This window comes from Loxodonta africana, chromosome 6 (assembly GCF_030014295.1).
Source record: "Loxodonta africana isolate mLoxAfr1 chromosome 6, mLoxAfr1.hap2, whole genome shotgun sequence".
Classification (NCBI taxonomy): Eukaryota; Metazoa; Chordata; class Mammalia; order Proboscidea; family Elephantidae; genus Loxodonta; species Loxodonta africana.
In genome coordinates, this window is record NC_087347.1 from 1,945,853 (window position 1) to 1,970,597 (window position 24,745).

Genomic DNA, 24,745 nt, shown 5'->3' on the forward strand with positions numbered 1-24,745 from the left:
TCACTTCCAGCCACCTGCCAGCGTGACGGCCTCGGTTCCTGGAGCGGGTGGCAGGCCCTGCAGGACATTCTGTTTTTGGCTCCGGGTGGTGGAAATGTTTTCCACGTGTTTCCCCGTGTTTACAGAGCGAGGGCGTGGAATGCAGCCGGGGCCCAGGCAGCCGCCGGCTGGGCCTGGCCCGATCAGCACGTCCACGGCGGAAACTGAGCGCCAGGCCAGGCCCAGCGGGCGGAGGCACTGGAACCAGCGCGCTTGGTCCTGTGCCGGCCGGAAGCAAAGGTCCCGAGGGCCGGGCAGGGAGGGGGATTCCTCAAGACCAGGTCTACAGTCAGGCGTCACAAGGGACCCCTGCTGCTGCACCCCAGGAGTAGGTGCTGGGTGCTGGGGCTACCTCCGTCCCGGGTTCCCCACTGACAACGTGCCTCCCCTACTGGAGCAGGGCCGGCCCCTCCAACCAGGGTTCACCATGCCAGCTTTCCCAAGGGTGGTTCCCGGCTGGGTTTCCTCCTGGGGGGCTCAAGTCCCCAGCGGCTCTGGGCCCCTAGTTCCTCATCCAGAGCCTGCTGCCCACCCCCCCACCCCCATGCCTGTAGGGCTGCAGGTGGTCAGGTGCCCGGGATGGGAGCAGGCTCACTTCCCGGCCTGGGGGGACTGTCGCCGCCGCTGCTCTTCCTGGTCTAGCTGCTCCCTCAGGCTGGCCACCTGCAGACAGGGTGGGCACTCAGATGGGTGGGGATGCCCTGGGGCCAGGACCCCCCCGGCACATGGAGTGCTCAATGACGGGACTCCAAGGAGAAAGAAACATCGGGCTGACAGATAGACTTACTACCAGCTGACGGGGCACGCAGGTCCCCCGGGCTCTGTTCCACAAGGGGACTGCAGTACAGCCAGAGTCGCCCACTGAGGTGGTCTGGACCCCGCTGGGCAGGGTGATGAACTCCCCATTGCGGGATGAGTTCAAGTGGAGGCAGGGCAGTTAACCCCCGCAGGGCCCCTCCCTCTGCACCCATCCAGGCTTCCAGCCCTACCTGCTGCTCCAGCACCTTCACCCGCTGCTGGTGGGTCCGCTCTCGGAACTCCAGGGCCTGTGCTGCCTGCAGCTGGGCCCCATGAAGCTGCTCGGCCTCTGCGGCCAGGTCCTGCTGGTGCTGGGCTGCCAGCTCCTGGAGCCGCTGGGTGTGGGCCTGCTCCAGCTCTGCCATCTGGGCCTGGAAGAGAATCTAGTCACCTCATCGCCTCCACCCCCCAGTGGAGCACTGCACAGAACCCAGGGGGTGCCCACGGTGCCTGCCTTTTGGGGTTGGCCCGATGCCACTCTAGAGGGCAGGGCCATGGCGGGGGACATGCCCCAGCCCCAGAGCCAGCACTCAGACAAGGGCTGAACGTGTGCTCGGCACTCTGCCTTGGGCTCAGGCGTTGTGCTCTGGGTTTTGGCTGCCTGAAGCCCAGCATCTGGGCTGGCTACCCCTGCCTTCACGGCCCTCATGTCCGGTTGGCGAGAGTGGGGACCTGAGGCTACCTTCTGCTGAATCTTGTCCACTCTCCCTTGCTGGCTTCTCAATAGGGGAAAGGGACAAAATCAGTGGCCAGAGTCTCACAACCATCAGAAAGCAGACTGGTGCCTCTAAGGACCCCCTGCTCCACACAGAGGGGAGTCCCCACCCTGGCTTCCAGTATTGCTCCCCTTGAGTGCCCCACCATTCCTCACGGGGATCCCAGAATCCTACTAACAAGTAGGCCCTGGAGAGAACCCCAGGGGGCCCCGGGGCACCGGGGTTCTGGTCCAATTCTGCCCAGGATGGAGACATGGCCTGGCAGAACCTGCCCAGGCCTGGGCCGTGTCTCTGCAAAAGCCAGGGTCCAGCCCACCCTCTCCGTGTGTGTGCACACGTGTGTGCGTGCACACGACACAGATACTTGCACCGCCTCGGGAACCCACACCCACCTGGAGCCCCTCCCTGCCCGCTGCCCCCGAGGCAGGGTGTGCAGAGCCCTGCTGCTGCTGACCTGCAGCTGCTGGTTCTGCCGCAGGGCCCCGTTCACCTCCTGGTGCAGGGCACTCAGCGACTGGTCCAGCTGCTCCTTCTTGGCCTCCAGCCTTGCTGCGGTCCCCTCCCTCCTCATCGTCTCACGCTCCGTCTGCAGAGAGTGGGGGTGGGCCTTGGGGTAGGATGTGCCGGCCTCCTGGCAGGGGTAGGGATCAGGCCGCCTTCCCTCCAGGAGCATGTGGGGTGCCAGGCCTTGGATGAAGCCATGGTACCTAGACAGGGCTCCAGATCCCCTGAGAGCTGGCAGCGCAAGGAGGCCATCACCTGCCTGTCGGGGCCTCACAGACAGTGTGTCTGATCTCCTCAGTGGCTGCAAGTCACCTGATCAGAGCTGCCTCTTCACCACCCCCTCACCAGGCCGGGCCCAGGGCAGGAGGGCAGGCTGGGCTCAAACATCAGGGAAGTGACCCAGGAGATGTGATGGCCGTGTTGTCCCCTTTTGGACAGTCCTTTTTCAGAGGGAGGAGTGGGACCAGAACCCAGTCCCTCTGAGAGCAGAGCCTTTCGGAGCCCAGATTTGGGGACAGGAGCGCCACCTGTTGGCCCAGAAGGCCCAGTTCCGGGGACCTGGATCCCAGGCCAGGCCTCTAGGGGTTCTTTGTAGTCTGGGGCCCCACGCCACCTGCTCCCCCATCTGCTTTGCACCCCCAGGTGGCTGGGGCAAGATCAGAACTCAGGCCCTGCTCTCCACACTGGTCTCCTCCATTACTCCGGGCCAGACTAGGTCTCGGGCAGCATGCTGGATACGGTGCAGCCTGGGGTGGGGCGTGGTGGCCTGGGTGGCTGAGCTGGAGTCCCAGGTCAGCCCCTCCATCTTTGCCTTCTGGGCCCAAGCTGTGGAGTGGGCCCGGCCTCGCAGGTGCCCCTGAGACACATCGCTGTGGATTACGTGGTGGGGTCAGGGCTGGGGTGTTACAAAAACCAGAATTCCTTCTTCTTCTTTAGGACGGAGAAACAAAGCACCCCCTGCCCTGGGAAAGGAAGTCCTGTTCCTTTAAAACTCCAGTTACCCGCCTGGACGTGCAGGCTAAAAAGCCGTGAAGAAAGCGGGATCCAAAATAAACACAGGCCACATGGGTCCCCTCCTGAGACACCAATAAAGGGTTTATGGGCTCTCGGGCCGTCACAGCTGACCTCCTGGAAGTCATTAGCTGATCCTCCCCTCCCCCTCCAGGGACCCACAGCAGGCACCGTGCCCACAGCCACTCTGCTGTGGATGGCACTGCCGTCGCACCCCCAAAGGCACGCCCACGGGGAGGCCGCCGCCCCCAGCTCAGCCACTCAGTGCCGGGCCATGCTTCAGGGAAAAGCCTGGTCCCTGGGACTGCACCTCTGTGGGGAGGGCAGGTGGCCTGTTGTTGTTGCCACTGTTAGGTGCCCTGGGGTTGGTGCTGACTCACAGCGACCCGATATAGAACAGGTCTCATTGGCCTTCCTCACAATCCTTGCTATGCCTCAGTCGGTTGTTGCAGCCGCTGTGTCAATCTCACAAGCTGGCTAGTGGTTTCCAGCTACTGCCCTGACCAGGGGGCCTCCCTGCCTCTACCCTGCCCCCAATCCTGTCCCCAGAGAGATGTGGCCCCACTGGCCGCTACTCCTCTCCTGAAAAGCCACTGGACAGTGAATGCCTGGTGGACAGGGCCCTCCCTATGGCGGCGTTTGTGCTTGCCTGGCGACACACAGCCTGGGCAGATGCTTTCTAGAGGCTCCATTCCCTTCCCCTGGGCCTCAGTTTCCCTGCCAGTGAACCTGGGTTCCAGGAAGATGCTCTGGACGCCACACCCATTTCATCCCAGACAGTTCCCCTTTGGTCTGTTTCATACATGGGGGCGCAGGACATCGGTCTGCTGTAGTCATTGGCCCGGGGACCCGCCGGACAGCCTTGCCTCAGCCTCTTTGCCCATCTCTCGTTCTCTGCACTTTGGGCGTCAGCTGTGTCCTGCCCCTGGCCCTGTGATGTGTTCTCAGCATCTGTTTGACCCCCTGGGGTGGTGACACTGCCTTGCACCCCAACCTGTGTTGGGAGGTCTGCTGGGGTGGCCCCTCCATGCCATGCGCTTTCCAGTCTCTGTGTTGTAGGGGGCTGGCCTTGTCCACCCAACCCACCCCAAGGTCTGGGTCACTTGTCCCTGTGAGCGTCCTAGGAGGAAGTCCAGGAAGGGCAAGTGGTTGAACATCTATCCTGGCTGGGACCCACACCACCTGTTGCCAGGTTCCGCTCTTGGAGGTAGGGGCCGTTTCAACCTGGGCATCTGGGCTCGGGAGGTGGGTGGTTCACAGGGCTGACTGGGGCTCTGAGCTGCTGGAGATGAGCCAGGGCCCTGCCTGCCTCCCACAATGGGGGGTCAGGTAACACTACCCAAAGGGCTCTGTGGTCTGTAGGGTCCTCTGCTCCCAGAGACCAAGAGCTTGGTGCTTGGAACAGGCCCTGCCCCCAGTGGCAGATGTGGACACAGAGAAGCCTCCCCCCACCTCCAGGAACTGCCCCCCCCAGCCCCCAGCCCCGTCCTCTCGCCGGAGCCCACCCCTCCCTGGGACGCCCCTTCCCCCCTCTGGGATCCTCTTCCAGGGCCCTCTTACCGGATCCCGCCCCCGCTGGGATCTCCTCTGGGACCTCTCCTCACCGGGACCCCCCTCCGCCTACCCTGGACTTTCCCACGCCCACCCTCGCTGGTATCCGCTCGAGTGGCCGCCCCCTTCGTTGACTCCCCCGTCCGGGATTCCTCGTTCGCCCCACCCCCGGGCCCGCGGACGGTACCTGTGCCAAGCGCGCGCGCAGCGCCGCCAGCTGTCCCTGTAGACGCGCCCGCTCGGTGCGCAGGGCGGCCGTCTGCTCCCGCAGGACGCGCTTCTCCGCAGCCGCCGCCGCCTGCTCGCCACGCTGACGCTGCCGCAGCACCTGGGCCGCGAGAGGCCGCGCGTGGGCAGGGGCACGGCGTGTGGGGGTGGGGAGGGGCGCCCCGGGCCTCTGGTGCGCACAGTTGACCGCTCTGTCGTGGGATGCATACTGGGGGTGGGCGCGGAGGACAGGAAATCCTGGCGAGAGCCCTGGGGCCTCTGACTTCCTACCCTCTCCGCCCCACTCCTGCGAGCCTCAGTTTCCTGATCTGTCAACCTGGGAAACACCGGCATCTTTCTCCCAGGCCTTCCTTCCCGCTGAGGACCTGTTCCCACACTGTTCACCGCCCCCTGGTGACGGCACACCAGTCCTCTTGGGGCACCTCACCTGCCGCAGGGGCTCCAGGGTGCCCTCCGCCTCCTGGCACCTGCGCTCCAGGCCTGCCAGCTGCCCCTCCAGCAGCCTCCCGGTGGCGGCCAGGCCCTGGCTATGCCTCCTGCTCTCATCCAGCGCCTGGTGCAGCGCGTCCAGCTGCTCCTGGGGGAGAGAGACACGGGACACCTTCTGGAAACACGAGGGAAGGGGCGTACAGGGCATCTGTCCGTCCTGCCCTGCCCTGCAGGTCTGTGTCACTGGGGTGGACACAGGCGAGAAGCAGGGTCAAGCGTGTGTGCTGATTAGGCCATTTGTAATGCAGCCACGGGCAGCTCCTGGTGCTGCAAACGGTTAAGTGCTGGGCAGCTAGCTAACCAAAAGGCTGGAAGTTCAACTCCGCCCAGAGGCACCTTGGAAGAAAGGCCTGGCAATCCACTTCCAGATCGACTTGAGGACAATGAGTGTTCGTGGGAGAAATGGCAGTTCCTTCTGGCTGCCTGCGGCCCGAAAAAATCACTGATCACACCCACTGGGGCTTCAAGTGGCTGGAGTGGAGGACTGGGAGGGGGGTGGGGGAGAGATGTCCACACAAGAGTGGGTAGTGGTTTGGGCTCATCCGGGCAAGAAGAGGAGGATTTGGCGTGAAAGTTGGAGGCAGACTGGAGGGCCAGGGTGTGGGGGAGGAGGGGCTGTCCTCAGGATCCCAGGGTACCTAGCCTGGACAGCTGGGTTCCTCCCAGGCCCCATTTCCTGTGGTGGGAAGACACTGGAGCACATGTGGGGTGGAGGCTCATAGTTCAGTCTTGAGGGGCCACCCATGAGTTGCTGCCACAGGGGCCTCAGCCACAGCTGTGCCCAGGGCACCACCGGGCAGGGAGGGTGGGCTGCAGGAGAGGGGAGCAGAAGAGAAGGAACCCAGGGTCCAGCAGAGAGGTGGAAGAGGTGGAGAAGGGGGTTCTCAGGAGGGAGGGAGAGGTCTAGTGTGGGGCCAGGGGAGGTGCTTGTTGAGGGAGGGAGGGACCAGGGACAGAGCCACAGAGGAGCAAGGCTGCAGGTGTCCTAGTCTGGGGCCGAGGCATGCCAGGGGTCCTCCAACTCTCACTCCACTCCATCAGCAAACATGTGGTGCTAACAATGACCGGGGCCTTCCTGGGCACCGCTCGTACTCTGTTTTCACCAAGTGCTGGAACCCTTACTGCTGGGGCTTGGAGGCTGGGAGGGGAACCAGGCCTCATGTCTGTCCTCTGCTGTCAGGTGGGGGCAGGGTGGGGGGACCCTGCAAGCACTGCTTTTGTTTCCTGCTTTATTACTTTAAAAAAGGGCAATGCTGGTGCCGAAAATTGCTGTGTTTCACCCATCCTTGCAAATTTGAAAATGACCACTTTCCGCTTGTACACATTTTCTCATAAAAAAGGAGAGGTTTCCTTCAAACATGGCTTAAATATTTCATGGTATTTTTAAGAGGCCCCAAACCAATTATCTGAAGCATCTTGCTCCTCTTGTAATGACTCAGCTTTTATGGAATTCAAACGAACCGTGGTAATTGAATGGCGTGCCCCTTATTCACGCCCCACCCTGCCCCTTGGAGGTTCCCCTTTCTGGGGCAAGGCAGCTGTCCTTCCTGGTGCTGCGTGACGAGGCGGACAGAGACAGCCTCCCTGATGAGGATGAGTTGGAGAGCTGAAGCAGCTAAAGGAAAGCACAAACCCCGTCCTTCTCTCCTGGGGCTGCAGGGGCTCCAGTTGCTCTCCTCCTGGGAGAATCGGTGCAGGGAGGCGCCCCAGGCTTGGGACAAGATGTCAGGCTGCAGCCTGTGTCCCTGGACCAGGCCTGGGCTCAGTTTGCTCAACTGTGGCATGGGTATGATGCAACCTCATGGGCTCTCGTCAGGATCAAACCAAGGATGGGTGGGGCTATGGGAGTGCCATGGAGACCACGAGGTAACCCCCAAATGTGGCTGTTAAGAACGGGGCTCTCACATGGAGCTCCCCTTTGTGGAGGTGGGGAGATATCTCAGGCGCCCCCTAGGGTTGGGGGCAGTAGTAGTTCGTGGAAGAACCCTCTCCTTCCACGTGGGAGGCCAGGGCTGGTTCTCGGCCAACGCACCTCGCGTGCAGCACCATAGCGAGTTACTGTGAGGCTGAACAGGTCTCAGTGGAGCTTCCAGACTAAGACGGACTAGGAAGAAAGGCCTGGAGATCTACTTCTGAAAATCATCCAGTGAAAACCCTGTGGATCACAATGGTCTGACCTGCAACTGATGGCGGGGATGGCGCAAGACTGGGCAGTGTCTCATTCCATTGTGCATGGGGTTGTCCTGAGTCAGAAGCCGACTCAACAGCAGCTACCAACAACCGTCTAGGGCACAGGGATCTCATTAAACATTCCGCACTTTGTACTATGAAGAAAAGCGTGCCGGGCACGCACCTCAACCCCGGGCCCTTATGGCTCTGGCCTCACCCGCTCTCCTCTCTTCCACAGCTGACTGGCCTCACCCGCTCTCCTCTCATCCACAGCCCTCACCCGCTCTCCTCTCATCCACGGCTGACTGGCCTCACCCGCTCTCCTCTCATCCACAGCCCTCACCCGCTCTCCTCTCATCCACGGCTGACTGGCCTCACCCGCTCTCCTCTCATCCACAGCCCTCACCCGCTCTCCTCTCATCCACGGCTGACTGGCCTCACCCGCTCTCCTCTCATCCACAGCCCTCACCCGCTCTCCTCTCATCCACAGCCCTCACCCGCTCTCCTCTCATCCACAGCCCTCACCCGCTCTCCTCTCATCCACAGCCCTCACCCGCTCTCCTCTCATCCACAGCCCTCACCCGCTCTCCTCTCATCCACAGCCCTCACCCGCTCTCCTCTCATCCACAGCCCTCACCCGCTCTCCTCTCATCCACGGCTGACTGGCCCTCACCCGCTCTCCTCTCATCCACAGCCCTCACCCGCTCTCCTCTCATCCACGGCTGACTGGCCTCACCCGCTCTCCTCTCATCCACAGCTGACTGGCCCTCACCTGCTCTCCTCTCATCCACAGCTGACTGGCTGATAACGGACTAGCAAGAGCCTCCTGGGGCCCCAGCATAGCTGGCTGTGCCCACAGGTGCCTTCAGGCCAGGCACCAGAAGGGCCTCCGTATGAAGGGGGTCAAAACCCCTCACTTTACAGAGTGGGGGCCTCTGGCCCAGACAGGAGGAGTCTGGGCCACGTCTGGACCCTGGCTGTCCCTCTTGTCTCTTTGTCCACTCTTGTGCCAGCCCCTCCTGCTTGGGTTGAACTAGCTTTATAGTAAGTTTTACTGTCCTTTTCAAAATTTGGTTGGAAAATCACAAACATTTATTCTTCCTCATGAACTCTGCAACCGGTTTGTCCAGTTTCCTCCCCCCCACCCAAACACAGCACAAACAAACAGACAAACCCAAACCAAGAAAGCAAACAGCCAACAAACCGGGAACATAAAGATCCATCCAGAAGGCAACCAGAAGAGAATCATTCTAACTGCCCCACCTGCACCCTCTCTCCAGTAAGGCTAGGTGAGAGCAGCAAAGCAAGGTGCAAACACATGGTTGTTCTTTTTAATAACCTCTGGATTAAAAAAGAAATAGAAACTGAAGCTAGGACAAAATTACTAAAAAGAAAAAGAATTCCTATCAAAAGCCTATGAGACACTCACGCATCAAAGCGTAGTTGGGGAACTGTGATAACATTGAACACTTTACTGTTGCGTGACAATTCCCAGACCCAGTGAGCCAATGATTCCGTGTAAGAAATTAGAAAAACCACAGTAAGAAAAGAAGGCAGTAGTAGAGGTAAAAGCTAAAATGAATAAACCAGACAAAAATTAAAGAAAGGTTAAATGTTGATTCTTTGGAAAAATCAATAAAATAAATGGACCGTTGGCAAGTCAGGTTAAGAAAAATAAAACAAATATCTACAACATTAAAGACAGAGACCAGCCATAACTACACATACATAAGACGAAGGTGACGTTATGCAAATCCATGAACAAATCCTTGGCATACCTTTGAAAAACGTGAGATAGATGACTTACTACTCAAAGACAAAAACTGACTCCAGAAGAGATGGAAAGCTAAAACAGATCAGGGATATAAAAGTGCTTGGTGATGGAATTAAAATCTGTTACTTAACACAGAAAGGTCCTGGGTGGCGCAAACAGTTCGTGCTCAACTGCTAAGCTAAACACCTGTGTGAACCCACCCGCTGTCACCGCAGAAGAAAGGCCTGGCCAAATGCTTCCATAAAGATCACAATCAAGTAAACCTTACGGCCAAGTTCTACTTTGCCACAGGGGTCTCCGTGAGTCAGAACTGACTTGACAGTAATGCGTTTGGCTTCTGGTTTCTTTAACACATCAGGAGGAGGAGAGTGTTCAGACAGTTCAAATTAACCTTGAGAGAAAATGTAATTCCCATGCTATTGCGACTGGCCGGCTTATTGGTGACGATGGGACGCTCACCCATTCATTTCTGAAAGTAAAGTAGTCTTTAACACCAAAGCCCGATAAATACAAAGCCATAAAGTAATACAGCTGCAAAACTTCTTGACAAACCCTGGTAATTCAATTACAGCTGCGGTTGGGAGTCCTTGGCATGGGACTTTGTGGACTGCACACCCTGCCAGCCCCGAAGACCCGTGCCCAGGAGGGTGAGAGGTTCCCGGGACTTTGCTTCTAGAACTGGGTGTGGGGACTGACGCTCAGCGTGGGCCCTGGAGGAGAGTTCTCTGGCAGAGAAGAGGGAAAGTGTGTGAGAGGCTGGCACTGGGGGGCTGGACAGGGCATGTTTGGGGGTCGGGGAGGGAGGGGCCACTGGCAGAGTCTGAGGACACATCAGCCCCTCCCAGCCATCGAGGCTGTGAGCCTAGCTCCCATCCCAGGACAACAACCCGGTGGCCTCTCCACGTGAGCATGGGTAGGGTGGGGGTGAGGCTGGGTGGGAGCCAGGCCCCCTGCCCGAGTCACAGTGGCTCCGAGGCCGGCCAGCTGCGGGTGGGCCCCCCGGGGGCTGGTTTGGTGTGTGTGCTGACGCCCAGGCAGGGTTCTGCATTGTTGTTCTACTGAGTCCCTGGGGTCGCCCTGGAAACCGAGGGATTTGCTTTCAAACAAGAATCTTACTGTTTGCATAGCACAGCCTACCATTTAATTAGAAAAATATGTTTTTAATTAACTTTCTCTTGACAAACACATTGGCTTATGTGAAAGAAGGAAAAAGCAGTTCATGGAAGTGAAAGAAGTCATATAAAATCCGGATCTCGCTTTGGAACACGTTGGTGGGTTGGCAGAGCTGGGAGAGGCACTGGGCCTGCCCTGCTGGGTACGGCAACCTGACCTGGGCATGCCGGGGTCATGGGCAGCAGGGAGCCGCAGGCCCAGAGGAAACACCCTGGCCCCCCATTTACCTGCTTGGTTTGTTCTTAGTCAAAGGTGCCTGGGACATCTGGTGAGATGGAGACTTCAATGTATGTGTGTCTAAACCCCCCTCCCGGACGCCCATCCAATGGCCGACAGCTTACAAAAGTTGAGAAAAACTTTCCTCAAAGTTGGAGACAATGTCAGTGAGGATTCCTGTGAGCCCGGGGGGAGAGGGCATGCAGACCTAGCTCCAAGGAGCCCATTACCACAGCTCCTTGTGGAGATACTGCCTCCCCAGACTGGAAGTGGGACCCCCCCCCAGGACCCCAACGCAGAAGGGCAGGGGTGCAGAGGGGGAGGGCCAGCTATATCCCACAAGGGCCTCTGGGATGAGGGTCATAGCAGGTGAGGGACCAGTGGCCCCACTTGGAGAACAGGGCCCTGCCCTCTCTGTTCCTGGGACAGAAATGTGCTGGGAGGGGGCATGCTGCCCCCACTGCTGACCTCCCCACTCTCCCCCACGGCTTCAGGATCTTGGAGCCTGTCCGTCAGCCTCTCACTGGGGACTGACATCTGGACAGGAATACAGGAAGTCCCTGATGGGTCCTCTCCATGCCCACTTTCCAACAAGACCATACTCCCTTCTTTAAAGACATGCAAGGGAAAAACCACAGAATAAGCGGCCATCAGCTATGGCTCGAAAGAAGAAAGTGGCCCAGGAATTTGCTCTGAGGGCTCTCTGATTAAAGAAAGAGTTACTGCAATAGTAGTTCAGCTCAGAAGATGCTAATTGATGTTCTTAACGAGATTCAAAATGGCTTTGCGATTATGGAGTGGGAGCAGGGGTGTCCTCATGAGAGAAAACCACAAGTACCCAAGAGAGAGGGCCGTGGAGGCAGGGAAGCAGGTCAGATCCAGCAGGTAACCAAATTCATCAGATCGTGAGTCCTCCCAGAACTTGGGAGAGCAATGAAGGGAAGCGGATTGGGAGGCCAGGGCCAGGGGAGCCAGTGCTGGGACACGGGCAATCCCAGGAGAAAGGAAGGGAGGAGATGGAGGAGGAGAGAAGTGTTTCTAAAGCGGAAGACGCTCTGTGAACTGCAGATAGATTTGTTTCTGCGAATGGAGACGGTTCACCATGGACAGGCAAAAATAATGGAAGGAAATGTCACCAAATCAGTGCTTTGGAGACGTTTTTGAATTTCACAGGTAACGGAGCTCCTGGCTTCTGTCTAGGATGTAAAAAGCTGCCTAGGACTGTCTACAAGAAAAATCCAAATAATCCACAGAATCTTTATGTTTCTCAAACCTATCTGAGGCCATAGGACACCAGCAAGACTGAACTGGGGAGACACACGGGCTGCTCCCAGAAGAGGTGGGAGGCAGGCTCTACATCATCTGTGTCTGAGTGAAGGGGAGTGACGGGGCACCCAAGGGTGGGCATGAAGCATTCGGCCCAAATGTCTAACACGTTGCTAGAAACAAGGGTGGTGGGCTGAGTTCTAAGACTGCCCGTGAGCTTCGGCCCAAGAATCAGGTGAGGTTACACGGCAGAGGAATCTTGCAGATGTAGTTAAGACCCTCCGTGAGAGGGACTGACTCGGTAGCCACAATGATGGACTCAGACACCAACGGCCATGAAGATGGCGGAGGACCAGGCAATGTGTCCTTCTGTTACACATGAGATCACCATGAGTCGGAGCCGACCAGACAGCAACAAGCAGCAAGGTGATGAAAGAGGACCCTAGTGAGGAAGCTTAAGAAGCAGGAGGCATCTCGTCAGTGATCAAAGCAAAGGCAGAATATGTAAATTATCACAAAGCCTTTATTGTTGTCAGGCGCAGTTGAGTCAGTCCTGACTCACAGCAACCCTACGTAGAGCAGAGCGAAACCTTTAAAACCAAAACAAAACCTGTTGCCGTCCAGTCAATTCTGACTCATGGCGACCCTACAGGACAGAGTAGAGCTGCTCCATAGGGTTTCCGAGGAGCAGCTGGTGGATTCGAACTGCCAGTCTTTCGGTTGGCAGCCAAATGCTTAACCACTGTACCACCAGGGCCCTGAGCAAAACCTTTAAGTGGGATGATTTCCCCTAGAACAGGATTGAAATCAGGGACAGGCCAGTGAAATGATGGCTCAGTCCATAAAGAGGAAAAGTGCAGAGGCAAGGACAGGGAAGACAGCAGAGAAGACACTGACATACTGGACGAAGGCGGATTCAAGGCAGAAACAGTATTCAACAGCACCGCGGGGCCGTTCTACACCGCCGAGAAGTCAAGACGCCCTACATTCCGCAGAGCGAGTCAGAAGAATCTATACATCAAAGACCCTTAGAAATAAAGGAGATGTTGACAAAAGGAACTGAAGCGGGAAAACCCAACACACCACGCTCATGTTTGATAAACTCAGAAGACAGATCAAACGTGGAGCATTCGAATACGGGTTTTTTTTTTTTTTTTTTAAGGTTGATTTAATAGGTGTATTTCAAAATGTGTCACCTGCAAACAAAAATATTATTTTCAAATGTACATGAAAAGGTTTTCAAAAGAGATTCATGTATCGGACCTTGAGGAAAAGAACAGGTTCTGAAAGCAGCAAGTACATGGAGCACACACTCGTGGCAATGAGATAGAAAGCCTGACTTAAAACAAGAGAGGCGTCTCTAGTGTTATCCTCTGTGCTCCAGCAAAGGCCACGTACTTGCTTTAAAGGCACACATTTATCATAGTGCTCTGGAGGGCAGACGTTGGAAATGGCCTCACAGGGCTCAAACCAAGGGGCTGCAGGGCTGGTTCCTTCTGGAGGCTATGGGGAAGAATCCATTTCCTTGCCTTCTTACCTTCTAGAGGCCACCCGCATGCCTTGCCTGGTGGCCCCTCCTCAGTCCTCCAAGCCAGCACTGGCCGTTGTGGCATCTTTGACTCTGCATCACTCTGACCCTGCCCTCCTGTGTCTCCCTAATAAAGACCACTTCATGATGCTGGGCCCACCCGCGTGCTCCAGGATGACGGCCTCATCTCCAGGTCAGCTGACCAGCAGCCCCAATTCCATCTGCAAACTTAATTCCCTAAAGAATTCACAGCTTCCGGGGACTAGAACACGGACATCCTGGGGGGCCATTATTCTGCCGACCACAATGACTTTTTAAAGTAACTCTTGGGTTAAAGTGTCAAATATAAACAATCTGTTGTTTTTGTGTGCCAACGAGTCGATTCGGACTCGTAGTGACCCTTTAGGACAGAGCAGGCTGCCCCATGGGGTTTCCAAGGCTGTACTCTTTATGGGAGCAGAGTACTGGGCCTCTCCTCCTGCAGAGCTGCTGGGTGGATTTCAACAACCGACTTTTCATCTAGCATCCCGGCGCTTAACCACTGCATCACCAGGGTGCCTTAAAACAATTTAGTGACTCGAAAACAGCAGTGACAGACTTTTCCTTCCCTCCTGTCTGCCCCCCCACCCCGCCCCTTTGCGAATGGGGACGGGGTAAACCTCCTTTCCTTCCCTTGTGGCAGGTAAGTAGGCAGCTATTGCTGCAGGCCTGAAGGGTAGGCAGTGGCCCTTTGTTTGAACTCCTCTTCCTCCACAGGGAGGGGGTGAGTCTACCCCCACCTGCGCTCCTCGGACCTCTACCCTCCATCCCTGGCCAGGCCTCTCAGACCTGCCTCCAGCATCATTGGCTCAGCTCCAGCCCCAAGATCCCTTGGCTCCTCAAACTTGCTGGTTCAAAATGGAACTCAGCTCAGGCCTCCCTTTTCTGACCCCCACATCTCCGCACATCTTCCAGGTCCTGCCGCCATCCCCAGCCAGCCACCTGACCCTTCGGCAAGTCTGCACAGACAGCGGCTGCACCAGGGACCTTCCCGAAGCAGAACTGCCCTTTCTCCCAGCAGGACTCCTTCCTCAGACTGGCCCTCACTGACCGGGGATGTACTTTCCCCAAAGCTGCCCCTCATCGCTCCGGTGGCTCAGCTCCTGGCCACCCCGCACCCCGCAGGCCCTTGCGGCCCACCGGAGCCCACAGGCCCCTGCGCTGACCGGGAGCATGAGTGTGAATCCTCTGAGGTTGGGGCTCTGCACGGTGCCTGGCCCCTCACTTCCGCAGACCTGAAGGCCATCTCCCCTCCTTAGCAGACCGGCCGCTCCGGCACCCCTGGAACTAGAGGCCGTGTCCCACCCTGCCCAGTGCCCTGATCTTATGCCGCCTTCTCCTCCTGTTCTCTGCTCGCTTCATCTTTGCGGGGGGTGGGGGGGAGGGTTGGGTGGCTCTGATGCCCTGATGCCTGGGGGTAGTTGCCTCGCAGGGCTTGCCATTCTCCACCCTCTGAGCTCTGTGGGGTGCTCCCTGGACATGGTACGGGCAGCTTCAGCTGCCTGAGGGCCCATCCCACTGAGGGGCTCAGCACATCCCAGGGGTCACTGAGACTTGTGCTGGGGCTGCAGCAAGAGCTGCCTTGTGAACAGTGCAGGGGGAGGCCTGGCTCTGAAGCCTGGACCGTACCCTCTCCACCCCACTGAAAGCCGCAGCCTCGCGGCTCCTCTGCAGCCCGGAGCCAGCTCCTAACACCATCTACCCCAGTTCTTCCTGTGCGTTGCCCTTCACAGAAGTGGCTCTAAGTTCAGCAGAGGTCCTAGGGCAGCAAAAACGAGACCTCAGACAGCTGTCAGGGAAGGGCCTGGAGGATGCTGGCCCAGGGTCTGGCCCTGGCACTGTCCCCTCCCCCTACTGTGCCACCAGGGATAAGTTGCTCCCCTGCCCAGGGCCTCGGCTTCCCTATCTGTAGAAGACAGCTCTGCCACAGGCAGCTCTAGGTACCGGCGCCGTGTTCCCGCAAGCTCTGAGGCCCACTCCAGCTGTGCCTCTACCCACAGGGACCCACCTGGAGGCGGCATCTCTCCTTGTCCGCTGCCCGGGTGCTTGCCAGGTGCTCCATCTCCAGTCTGCTGAGAGCTTCCTCCTGCAGAGCCCGAGCCGCCTGCACACTGCTCACCTCGGCCTCCGCCCGTCGCTGGCCTGCAGAGAACCGGGCAGCTCACGAGGCTGCCGAGGCCCTGGGGTCGGCAGGGCTTCCATGCAGAACCCTTCCTCCCATTTCACAGGTTAGCAAACTGAGGCTTGGTGAGCTTCAGTGATGGCACCTCAAAGCTCGAGGGTTCCTGGGGGCTGGCCTGGGGGTCCCAGCTCCCTCTGCCTGGACTCCAGGCCCTCCTCCTCGCTCCTGCTGCCTGTTGTCCCTCTGTCCTGCCTTCTTTCCTTCCACAAACATCCTTCATCACCAACCCATGCCAGATGTGGGCTGGGCCCTCCAGGCTGACCCTCTAATGGGAGGGGAGCAGTAAGCAGATAAAAACAGGTGTGTGATATGGTGGTAGAAGGGGGGTCCTTGAGGGCAGAGGCCTGGACAAGTGGAGGAGCAAGCCAAGGGGCCACCTGGGGAGGGAGAGGACTCCCAGAGCAGCCAGTGCAAAGGCCCTGCGGTGGGGGCTGCCTGGTCAGTGTGGCTGGAGGGGCAGGAAAGGCTGGTGGAGGGTCTGGGGCTGGACTGGGTAGGACCTTTGAAGTCTCTGGATTTAGCACCCCTTCTCCTGGTGTGATGGGGGCAGCAGCTTGTCTGGGTGGGGCCCTGTGGTCCACCCCAGCAGCTCCTGGGACCTCCCACTCTTGGGGCATGAATGCCCATTCCTGCCCTCGCCCTGGGGTGGAGACCCCCTCAGAGCCACTCCCTGGGGTGGGGTGGGGGGCAGGGAGGTCACCTTCCTCAGCCTCGGCCAGCGCTTCCTGCAGCTGCGCGGTGCGGCTCTGGGCTCGGGCCCGGGCGCTCTCTGCCTCACTTAGCTGGCTGCTCAGGCTTACTGCCTGGCAGCGTGCGTCGTCCTGGTGGAAAGAGAGGCCAAGGTCAGTGGGGCAGCCTGGAGGGTGGCCGAGGTGTCTGCCAGCAGGGGGACAGGGGCAGGTGTGGTGGAAGATCAGGTGGCTTTCGCCCCGGGCAGCTCAGTCTAGCTTGGGGAAGATGCGGGGGGGCAAGGTGGGCAGTGCTGTGGCTGCATGGAAGGCTGGGTGGTGGCAGGCGGCTGAGCTGACCCCCAGGCCTGGAGAGATGGGAAGTGCTGGGATGTGGAGGTGAGCCTGGAGTAGGGCGCATCCCGAGGAGGGGAGCTGGCTCAGGGGTTTTGGTGCCCCATCTGAGCAGCATTTATCTCGTCTCACAAAGGGCAGCCTCCATACTGTGAACCGAGGGGCCTGCCAGGTCTCAGGTCTCAGCAGGCCCGGACTGACGGACAGATGGACAGCAATCTGAACGAGTCCGTGTGCCCACTCCTGTTTCCGATGTGCGTGGGGGGGCCAGCGGGGGGGGGCTCACGCGCTCTCTCTGGGCATCCCACAGCTTCTGCACGAAGTCCCTCAGCGCATTCCGAACACAGACCACATCCAGGACCTCCACGTCCCTGGCGCCAGGCGAGGGCCATCGTAACTGCGAACAGGATTCTGCAGGGGGGCTGGTGCTCTGCCGCCAGGTTTGAGCCTGGGAGCCATCGGAGCCTGCAGGAGTTGGTGACTGAAGGGAGGTGGATGGGGACGGGGACGCAGGCACCTCCTACCCCCTCCCTCTGCTGTGCCCGCCACAGGGGGTTGGGGGCCCAGGCTCCTGAAACTGGCCCAAGGAGGTGTCAGGGTGCCCAGGTGGGTGGCAGAGCTGGGACAGAGGCACAGAGGCCACTGACCTTTGGTGGGGGAGCTAGACCGCTCAGGGGAGGCCACGGGGCTCTGCCCCTGGAGCCCCAGGCTACGGCGCAGGGTGGAACACAGACGGTCCAGCTGGGTCTCCACGTCCCGCCGGGCACCCTCTGCCTGGGCCAGTTCCTGCTCCAGGCCGCGGATCCGACTGCAGGCGCTGTCTAGGCGTGCCCGGAGCCCTTCGGCCGTGCCGTCTGCCAGCCGCAGCTTCCGGGCCACACTGCGTACTTCGGCCTGCAGCGTCTGCTCAGCTGCCCGGCTGTCCCGGAGCTGTGCCGTGAGCTGCTTCTCCTGGGCCTCGCCACTGGCTTCCGCTGCCGCCAGCTTCCGCTGCAGCCCCAGGACCTGTGGAGGGACGCGGAGGTTCAAAGGGAGCTGGCACCTGGGTGAGGGGGGTCCAGCCAGACTGAGAGGAAACCCTGGGGTCACTGTCCCAACCTATCCACTTGCCCCGGGCCCTCGGCCTCACTCGCACTACCACAGTCCTTGCGGGCCGTGCTTGCAGGCCACAGCCAGGGGCCCTGGACCTGTCCCCCCACCCACGATTGATGGGGGACACCCGAGCCCAGATGGGGAAAGGCACCTCTAGGGCCCCAAGCACCTGCCTGCACCACGGCCCTTCAGCAAACAGGACAGGAAGGCCCAGCTGGCACTGACCAGTGAGTCTCTGGAGCTGGTGGGGGGCTGTGAGCGCAGCTGTATGTGTGTAAGCAGGTGTGGGCACGGGGACACACATGTGCCTGTGGGAGTGTGTGGGCACAGAGGGGAGTCTGGGTGTGTGCAGGGGAGGGCGTAGGGCTCTGGGTCCCCCTGCCTTCCACCGGGCTCAGAGCTCTGATCTTCACCTGGGCAAAGCCCTGCACCTCCTTTTCTAGCTCTGAGCGCTGGGGCCCAGGGGGAACGGGGCTGCAGCTTTACCTCAGGCTCTTCCATCAGAGTCCCTGATGCGTGTGGATCCCCTGGAGCAGCGGGGGTGTAGACAGGCCCATGGGGTGCTCATGAGACAGAGCGAGAGGACGGCTGACCTGGACCCAGGTGCCCCCACCCTCCCAAGGCCTCACCCTCAGGGCCCCTCTCTGGGGCATGTCCGGCCTGGCTGCCCCTCTGAGGGGCCAGCAGTCTCACCCACCTCCTTCCTGGCCCCCTCGTAGGCCACCTCCAGTTCAGCCGCCCTCCTCTGCAGCTCCAGCGCCTCCTGCTGGCCCTGCTCCTGCAGCTGCGTGTCCCGGGCAGCTCTGGCCTGCAGCTCTCCCACCTCCTGGCCCTTCCTCTGGGACTCAGCCTCCAGCGCCTTCACCTGAGTGTGGGCCGTGTGGTGAGTGGACCCGCGCCCCTTGCAGGGACCCGGCAGCCTCCCTGAGCCCTGCCTCCCCTCACATGTCCTCTCTGCACCCGTGGGGTCTCATGCTGAGTCCCCTCCCTGTGACCAGTTCTGGGGTCCAGGGCTGCCACCTTTGGTCACCCCACAAACACGTGCCTGGCGCCCTCTCTCTGGGGCCAGGACACTGTGAGGAGCTGGGAGCCTCAGTGACATCAAGTGCTCCTGGGACAAAGAGGAGAGTTCAATGCCCTGCCTGGGCAGTGCCCAAAGCCGAGGGGGGTGCAGAGTGGGGACTGCCCAGGGAGTGTGGAGCAGTGCTCAGGAGTGCAAACTCTGAGTTCCTGCTCTCACTAGCGGTGTGACCCTGGCCCGACCATGTAACCTGTGCCGCAGATTCTTTTTCTGGAAAGTGGGGAGGGAACAGAACCTTCCTCACAGGATTGCTGGACAGATTAAATGCCATCTAGTCAATTCTGACTCACAGTGACCCTACAGGGCAGAGCAGATCTGCCCCACAGGGTTCCCAAGGCTGTAATCTTTACGGAAGCAGACTGCCACATCTTCCTCCCTTGGAGTGGCTGGTGGGTTTAAACCACCAACCTTTCAGCTAGCAGCTGAGCGCTTTAACCACTGTGCCACTTGGGCTCCTTTAATGAGAACGACAGATGTAAAAGACCTGGTGCAGAGGGAGCTCTCGATCAATGGCACCTGTTCTTACAGTGGACATTTTCTTAAGCACCTCATCGAAGAGTTTAAAAAACATGGCTGCAAATTCTTTTGACACACCTCCCATTGAGCAGAGGGGTCTATGTCCCTCCACTTGAATCGTGTGATCAGTTGAATGAGATGTAAAGTGACCTGCGACTTCTGAAGCAAACTCAGAAAAGATGAAACAGTGTCTGCCTTATTCAAAGGGACACTTGATTTGGGGGCCCGAGCCACCATACTGTGAGGAAGCCCAACGATCCTGAGGCTGCCATGCTGGGAGGAAGCCCACACCATTTAGAGAAACATGTAGATGCTCCAGTTGGCTCAGCCCCACTGAGCTCCCAGCCCATACCAGGCATCAACCACCAGAGAGACATGAGAGAAAAGATGCTTCCGGTCACCAATAATCTAAACATCCCTACTTGTCTTCTCAGCTGAGACCCCAGACATTGTGACGCAGAGTCAAGCCCCATCCCCTTATCTGGATTCCTGACACAGGCAATTCATGAGCATAACAAAATGGCTGCTTTTTATTAAGCTGCTAAGTTCTCGGGCTCATAACGACCCTATAGAACAGAGGAGAACTGCCCCACAGAGTTTCCAAGGAGCGCCTGGTGGATTCCAACTGCTGACCCTTTGGTTAGCAGCTGTAGCACTTAACCACTACGCCACCAGAGTTATGAGTTGGAATCGACTCGACAGCGCTGGGTTTGGTTTGGTTTTGGAAGTTCTGAGATAATTTATTCCACAGCAGTAGTAACTGGAACAAAAATTTAGTACTGGGAGTGGGGTATTGCCATAACAAAAACCTAAAATGTCATAATAGCTTTGGCACTGGGCAAAACATGGAAACTGGAAGTAACCTAGGAGATTTTTAGTGAATGCTGGCAGCCCTCAAAGAAACTGTTGACAAAGGCTGGGAGGCAAGGAGGAAATTGAAAGCTGGAGGAAAGGAGACCCTTGTTACAGAGTGGTGGAAAGGTTAGCAAAACTGACATTTGTGATAATATGGAAAATGTGTGTATGATCTAGGCAAGGAGACTTTTGGGCAGCATTTTGGAGATGCTTTCTGAATTATTCTAGCTGTCTGTAACAAAATGAGAGGGGTGAACTGAAAAATAAACTATTCAGTTTTTGAGTGGAATTTGGAGGAAATATAAAATACTTAAAATAGTCATTTTAGCCAGCAGAGTCTCCAGGTAGGATAAAAATCAGATCCAGGGTGACATTGTAAGTCCCTGTGTTAAAATCTCAGAAGGATTTAAGGTGGTGCCTCACAAACCTTTCACACAAACAAAAAGCCGTCTGAGAATCTTAAGGCCACACTTCGTAGACCCTCTCTGTTAAATGGTACGGCTGCTAAGAATATTAAGGATTTTGCTTTACAGCAGCCTCATGAGGAGCCCAAGGTAGAGAAAGGCTTATCTTGAAGAGATTTGTGAGCGTGGCTTTCATCTAATGAAATGGATTCTAAGTTGATATGCATGAAACTCACAGAGATTTTAACGGAGCTGTACGGGCTTGAACAGAAGGGAACAGAGACAGTACCAAATGAAGGGAATTCTTTGGATCTGTGAACTACCATAATCAGGAAGCAAGCTGAGAAGTTTACTCAGTTGCAATCACAGGCCACTTATGGAAAAAGAAGGCCTTAGAGGGTGCAATTGTCAAGGCTGTGTGTCAACTTGGCTGGGCCGTGATTCTCAGTGGTCTGGCAGTTACGATGTAGTTCGGCAGTCGTATAATGATGTAATCACTCCCATGATGAAGACCTGATACGATGTGACCACCTCCATGACAGGATCTGCTGTGAGTAGCCAATCTGTTGAAAGGACGTATCCTTGGGGGTGTGGCCTGCATCCCATATAGGTGGACTTTCTGGCAAAGCTCTCCAGCTCCTGCTTGCTCTGGATCCTGCAGCTGGCACCTGTTCACCTGCCATCCAGTTCTTGAGACTTGAGCTAGCAGCTTACCTGCCAGTCTTGGGACCTGTCAGCCTCCACAGCCTGTGAGCCAGAGGTCTGCTGTCTGACCTGCTGATCTTGGATTCACCAGCTGTGCAGCTACGTGAGTCTGGCGAAGCCTCCGGCCCAACCCATGGACTTGGGACTTCTCAGCCTCTACAACTGAGTGAGTCATTTCCTTAACATAAATCTCTCTCTTTATACATATATATATATTTGTTGTTGTTGTTGTTAGGTGCCGTCGAGTCAGTTACAACTCATAACGATCCCATGTACAACAGAACAAAACCCTGCCTGGTCCTGGGCCATCCTCAAAATTATTGCTATGCTTGAGTCCGCTGTTGCAGCCGCTGTCTCCATCCATCTTGTTGAGGGTCTTCCTCTTTTCTGTTGACCCTCTACTCTCCCAAGCACTATGTCCTTCTTCAGGGACTGAACCCTCCTGACAACATGTCCAAAGTATGTGAGACATATGCTTCCAAGGAGAATTCTGGTTGTATTTCTAGATGCTTCTCTGGTTTTGATTCTCTAGAGAACCTAGCCTCAGACGGAGGGTGAAGCCCAAAGCCAGAGAACGACTCCTAGGGAGCAGGGCTGAGTCCTAACCAGGAAACCGGCAGCTGGTACCAGGCTGGGTTTCAGAACTGTTTGGGTCAGTGATCGCTGTATGCTCCCATTTCCACTCTGTGAACAGGAGCATCTCCTGTGCAGGTCCTCTGCTTGTCGCATTGTCATATGCTGGCTGTGTGAGGGGCAATACAGTGTTTCCTTAGTTCATAGGTCTTCAGATCGAGAGGACTGTGCATGAGGAGTCACGGCAAAGGACCAAACGCAGGACCCTTACCTGCACCTGGACCTGATTTAATAAAAAGGTCCTGGACATCTAGCTTGAGCTTGATGCCATTATGGGATGAGACTTCTGGAGGTTCATAATGGGATGAGATTTCAGGGGGTGAGAGAGAAGTAATGTATTTGCAAGTGGGATGAATATAAACAGCTTGTGGCTATAGGGTGGACTGTAGTGGTTTAAGGAAAATGGCCACCTTTTCTTTCACACTCCTCCCATCAAGGGGTGAGGGCTACATCCTGCCCCGTGAGTCTGGGTGGGCTTGAGGTTTGCTTCTAACACATAGAATGTGGTGGAAGTTACTCCACCTGACTTTTGGGGCTCAGTCAGGAAAGGCAATGCAGTGTTTGCCTTGACTGTGGGGACACTCCTTTGGGAGCTCTGAGCTGCCATACTGTGAGGAAGCCCAGAGCACAGAGAGGCCACACGGTGCTGTACCAGTGACAGGCCCTGCTGAGTTCCCGACTGACAGCCAGCATCAACCACCAGACATGTGAGAGTAGATGCCCCTGGACCATCCCAGCCCCCAGTCATCCAGTCACCTCAGCTGTCAGGTCTTTGTAGCTGAGGTCCCAATTGTGGAATACAGTCTAGTCGGTCCCTCTGAGCCCTGTCTGAACTCCTGACCCCCATAACTCATGAGTGTAATAAAATGGTGGATATAAGCCATTGATTTTGGGGATAATTCATCAAGCAGCCCCATTAACCAGGTCGTCATGTATCTCTCCACTCAGTTCTGTAAAACATTCTTGTTGCTCTCCCTGGTCTTGTCACCTGTGCCCCCTGGGCAGGCCCAGCCAGGAGCCCCATGGCTCTGAGCAGGGCCCTTCTGCTGCTGGCTCCGTCTGGGGAGAGAACGCTCCAAAGGGAGGGCTGCCTGGGGTCTCCTGTTCTGCAGCCCCCTGGCACCCATCGGAGGGCCTGGTGGTCTTTGGCCCAGAGACCGGCCTCTGTGGGGGCCCGGGGTTTCGGGCTTGGCGGGAAGGTGGCCCGCTTCCTCCTCCCAGACTGCTCCTACCTGTCTGCGGAGCCCCTGGAGCTCACGGCGGGCGTCCGCCCGTGCCCTCTCCACCTCCCGCAGGCCAGCCCGCAGCTCGCCCGCCTCCTTCCGGGCCGCGGCGTGGGCCTCCTCCAGGATCAGCACCTTCTGCTCATGCTCCTCCTTGGACCGCTTAAAACTGTGGAGGTGCCAGGGCTGGGGCCAGGGAAACCCTCCAGGCTGGCACCTCCCTGGGGTGACCATCACACCTGCCCAGCAGGCCCCACCATCCCAGTGAGACACCTGGTCTTGGCTCTCCCCACGTCCACAACCCCAGCCGCTATAGGGCCCCTCTCGCCTTCAGGGCACACCTCCACTCAGGGCCCAGGGCCCCACTGATCTGGTCCCCACCTCCTTTGGCTTCACTGTCCCTCCCACAGGGCAGCCTTCCTGGGCCCCAGCACACTGCTGGCCTCCTTCTGCCCCCCAGCCTCTGTGGGGACAGGCCTGTCTGTGTCCCCCAGCCAACCCCCGCATGGGCCAGCACCCTGGGGCCCTGTGGAGGTGTGGCTGGAGGGGAGCCTGGGTCTGTCTGCCTGCCTGTCTGTGTCCCTAGCCAACCCCTGCATGGGCCAGCACCCTGGGGCCCTGTGGAGGTGCAGCTGGAGGGGAGCCTGGGTCTGTCCGCCTGGTTGGTTCAACAGGACTGTCCTGCACCCATCTATTGTGCAGTCATTGCCAGATGCTCTGAGGGGCACCCCCTACCTGGCCTTCTCCTGTTCGGCTGTGCGGATGGAGGCCCGAAGCTCAGTGTTAGACAGCTGCAGCACGTCCTTCTCGCGGGCCTCGTCAGCCAGCGCCCGGCGAGCCTCCAGGGCCTCCCTGCGCAGCCCCTCACAGCTCTCCTCGACGCCCTGCAGCTCCCGGCGCAGTACAGCCAGCCCTTCCTGAGCCACGTCCAGCTGCGCCCGTAGCCGTTCAGCCTGGGGCGGGGAGCATGTGGCTCTGAGGTGCCAGCTGGGGGAGGCAGGAGCCAGGGACCGGGTACTAGGGCTTCTGCCCTAGGTACAGCCTCAGGTAGCCCAAAGCCTCTGGGCTCCGGTCCGGGAGATGCCTGGTGTTCGACAGCCCCCCAACCCAGGTGCTCAAAGGAGTAGGCAGGCTTCTTGCTTTGCTTGCCACCCGGCCAAAGCACCGTACCTCCCCACCCCCGCTGAGGGCCCCAGACAGACTCCACACAGCCTATCCCGGCCTTGGTCCTGCCCTGGTCCCTCCCTGGACACTGGGACTGCTGGCCATCAGGGCCTGTTCCATAGCCCTGTCCACATGTCTGCACTGTCCCCACCCCTGCTCCAGCTGGCCACTGCCCAACGGCCCACCCCACCTGCTGGCCCCTGATGCCCACCTCTCTCTTCTAATAGTGGCGGGGCATCGTGGCTATAGCTCGTCCTAGTGTGTGGGCAGGCAGCAACTGCCTGGGGTCCTGGACTGGACGGCTCTGGCCCTGAGCCCCTAACAGCCCCCCCATCAGTGTCAGAGCTGGTGGCAGGCTGGTGTCGAG

At 58.1% G+C, this 24,745-nt stretch overlaps 1 protein-coding gene across 1 annotated transcript in view; it reads right to left on the bottom strand.

The window, feature by feature from the left end:
* CROCC2 (ciliary rootlet coiled-coil, rootletin family member 2) overlaps positions 1-24,745 on the bottom strand; it is a 60,757-nt gene continuing 36,012 nt past the window's right edge. The window contains exons 26-37 of the mRNA XM_064287379.1: positions 23,950-24,167; positions 23,224-23,383; positions 18,495-18,662; positions 17,353-17,710; positions 16,992-17,170; positions 16,384-16,504; positions 15,510-15,643; positions 5,275-5,424; positions 2,008-2,139; positions 1,029-1,208; positions 635-702; positions 1-322 (exon numbers count right to left, since the gene is read on the bottom strand). Coding sequence (XP_064143449.1) covers positions 1-322; positions 635-702; positions 1,029-1,208; positions 2,008-2,139; positions 5,275-5,424; positions 15,510-15,643; positions 16,384-16,504; positions 16,992-17,170; positions 17,353-17,710; positions 18,495-18,662; positions 23,224-23,383; positions 23,950-24,167 — 2,190 coding nt within the window. The remainder of the gene's footprint in view (positions 323-634; positions 703-1,028; positions 1,209-2,007; positions 2,140-5,274; positions 5,425-15,509; positions 15,644-16,383; positions 16,505-16,991; positions 17,171-17,352; positions 17,711-18,494; positions 18,663-23,223; positions 23,384-23,949; positions 24,168-24,745) is intronic.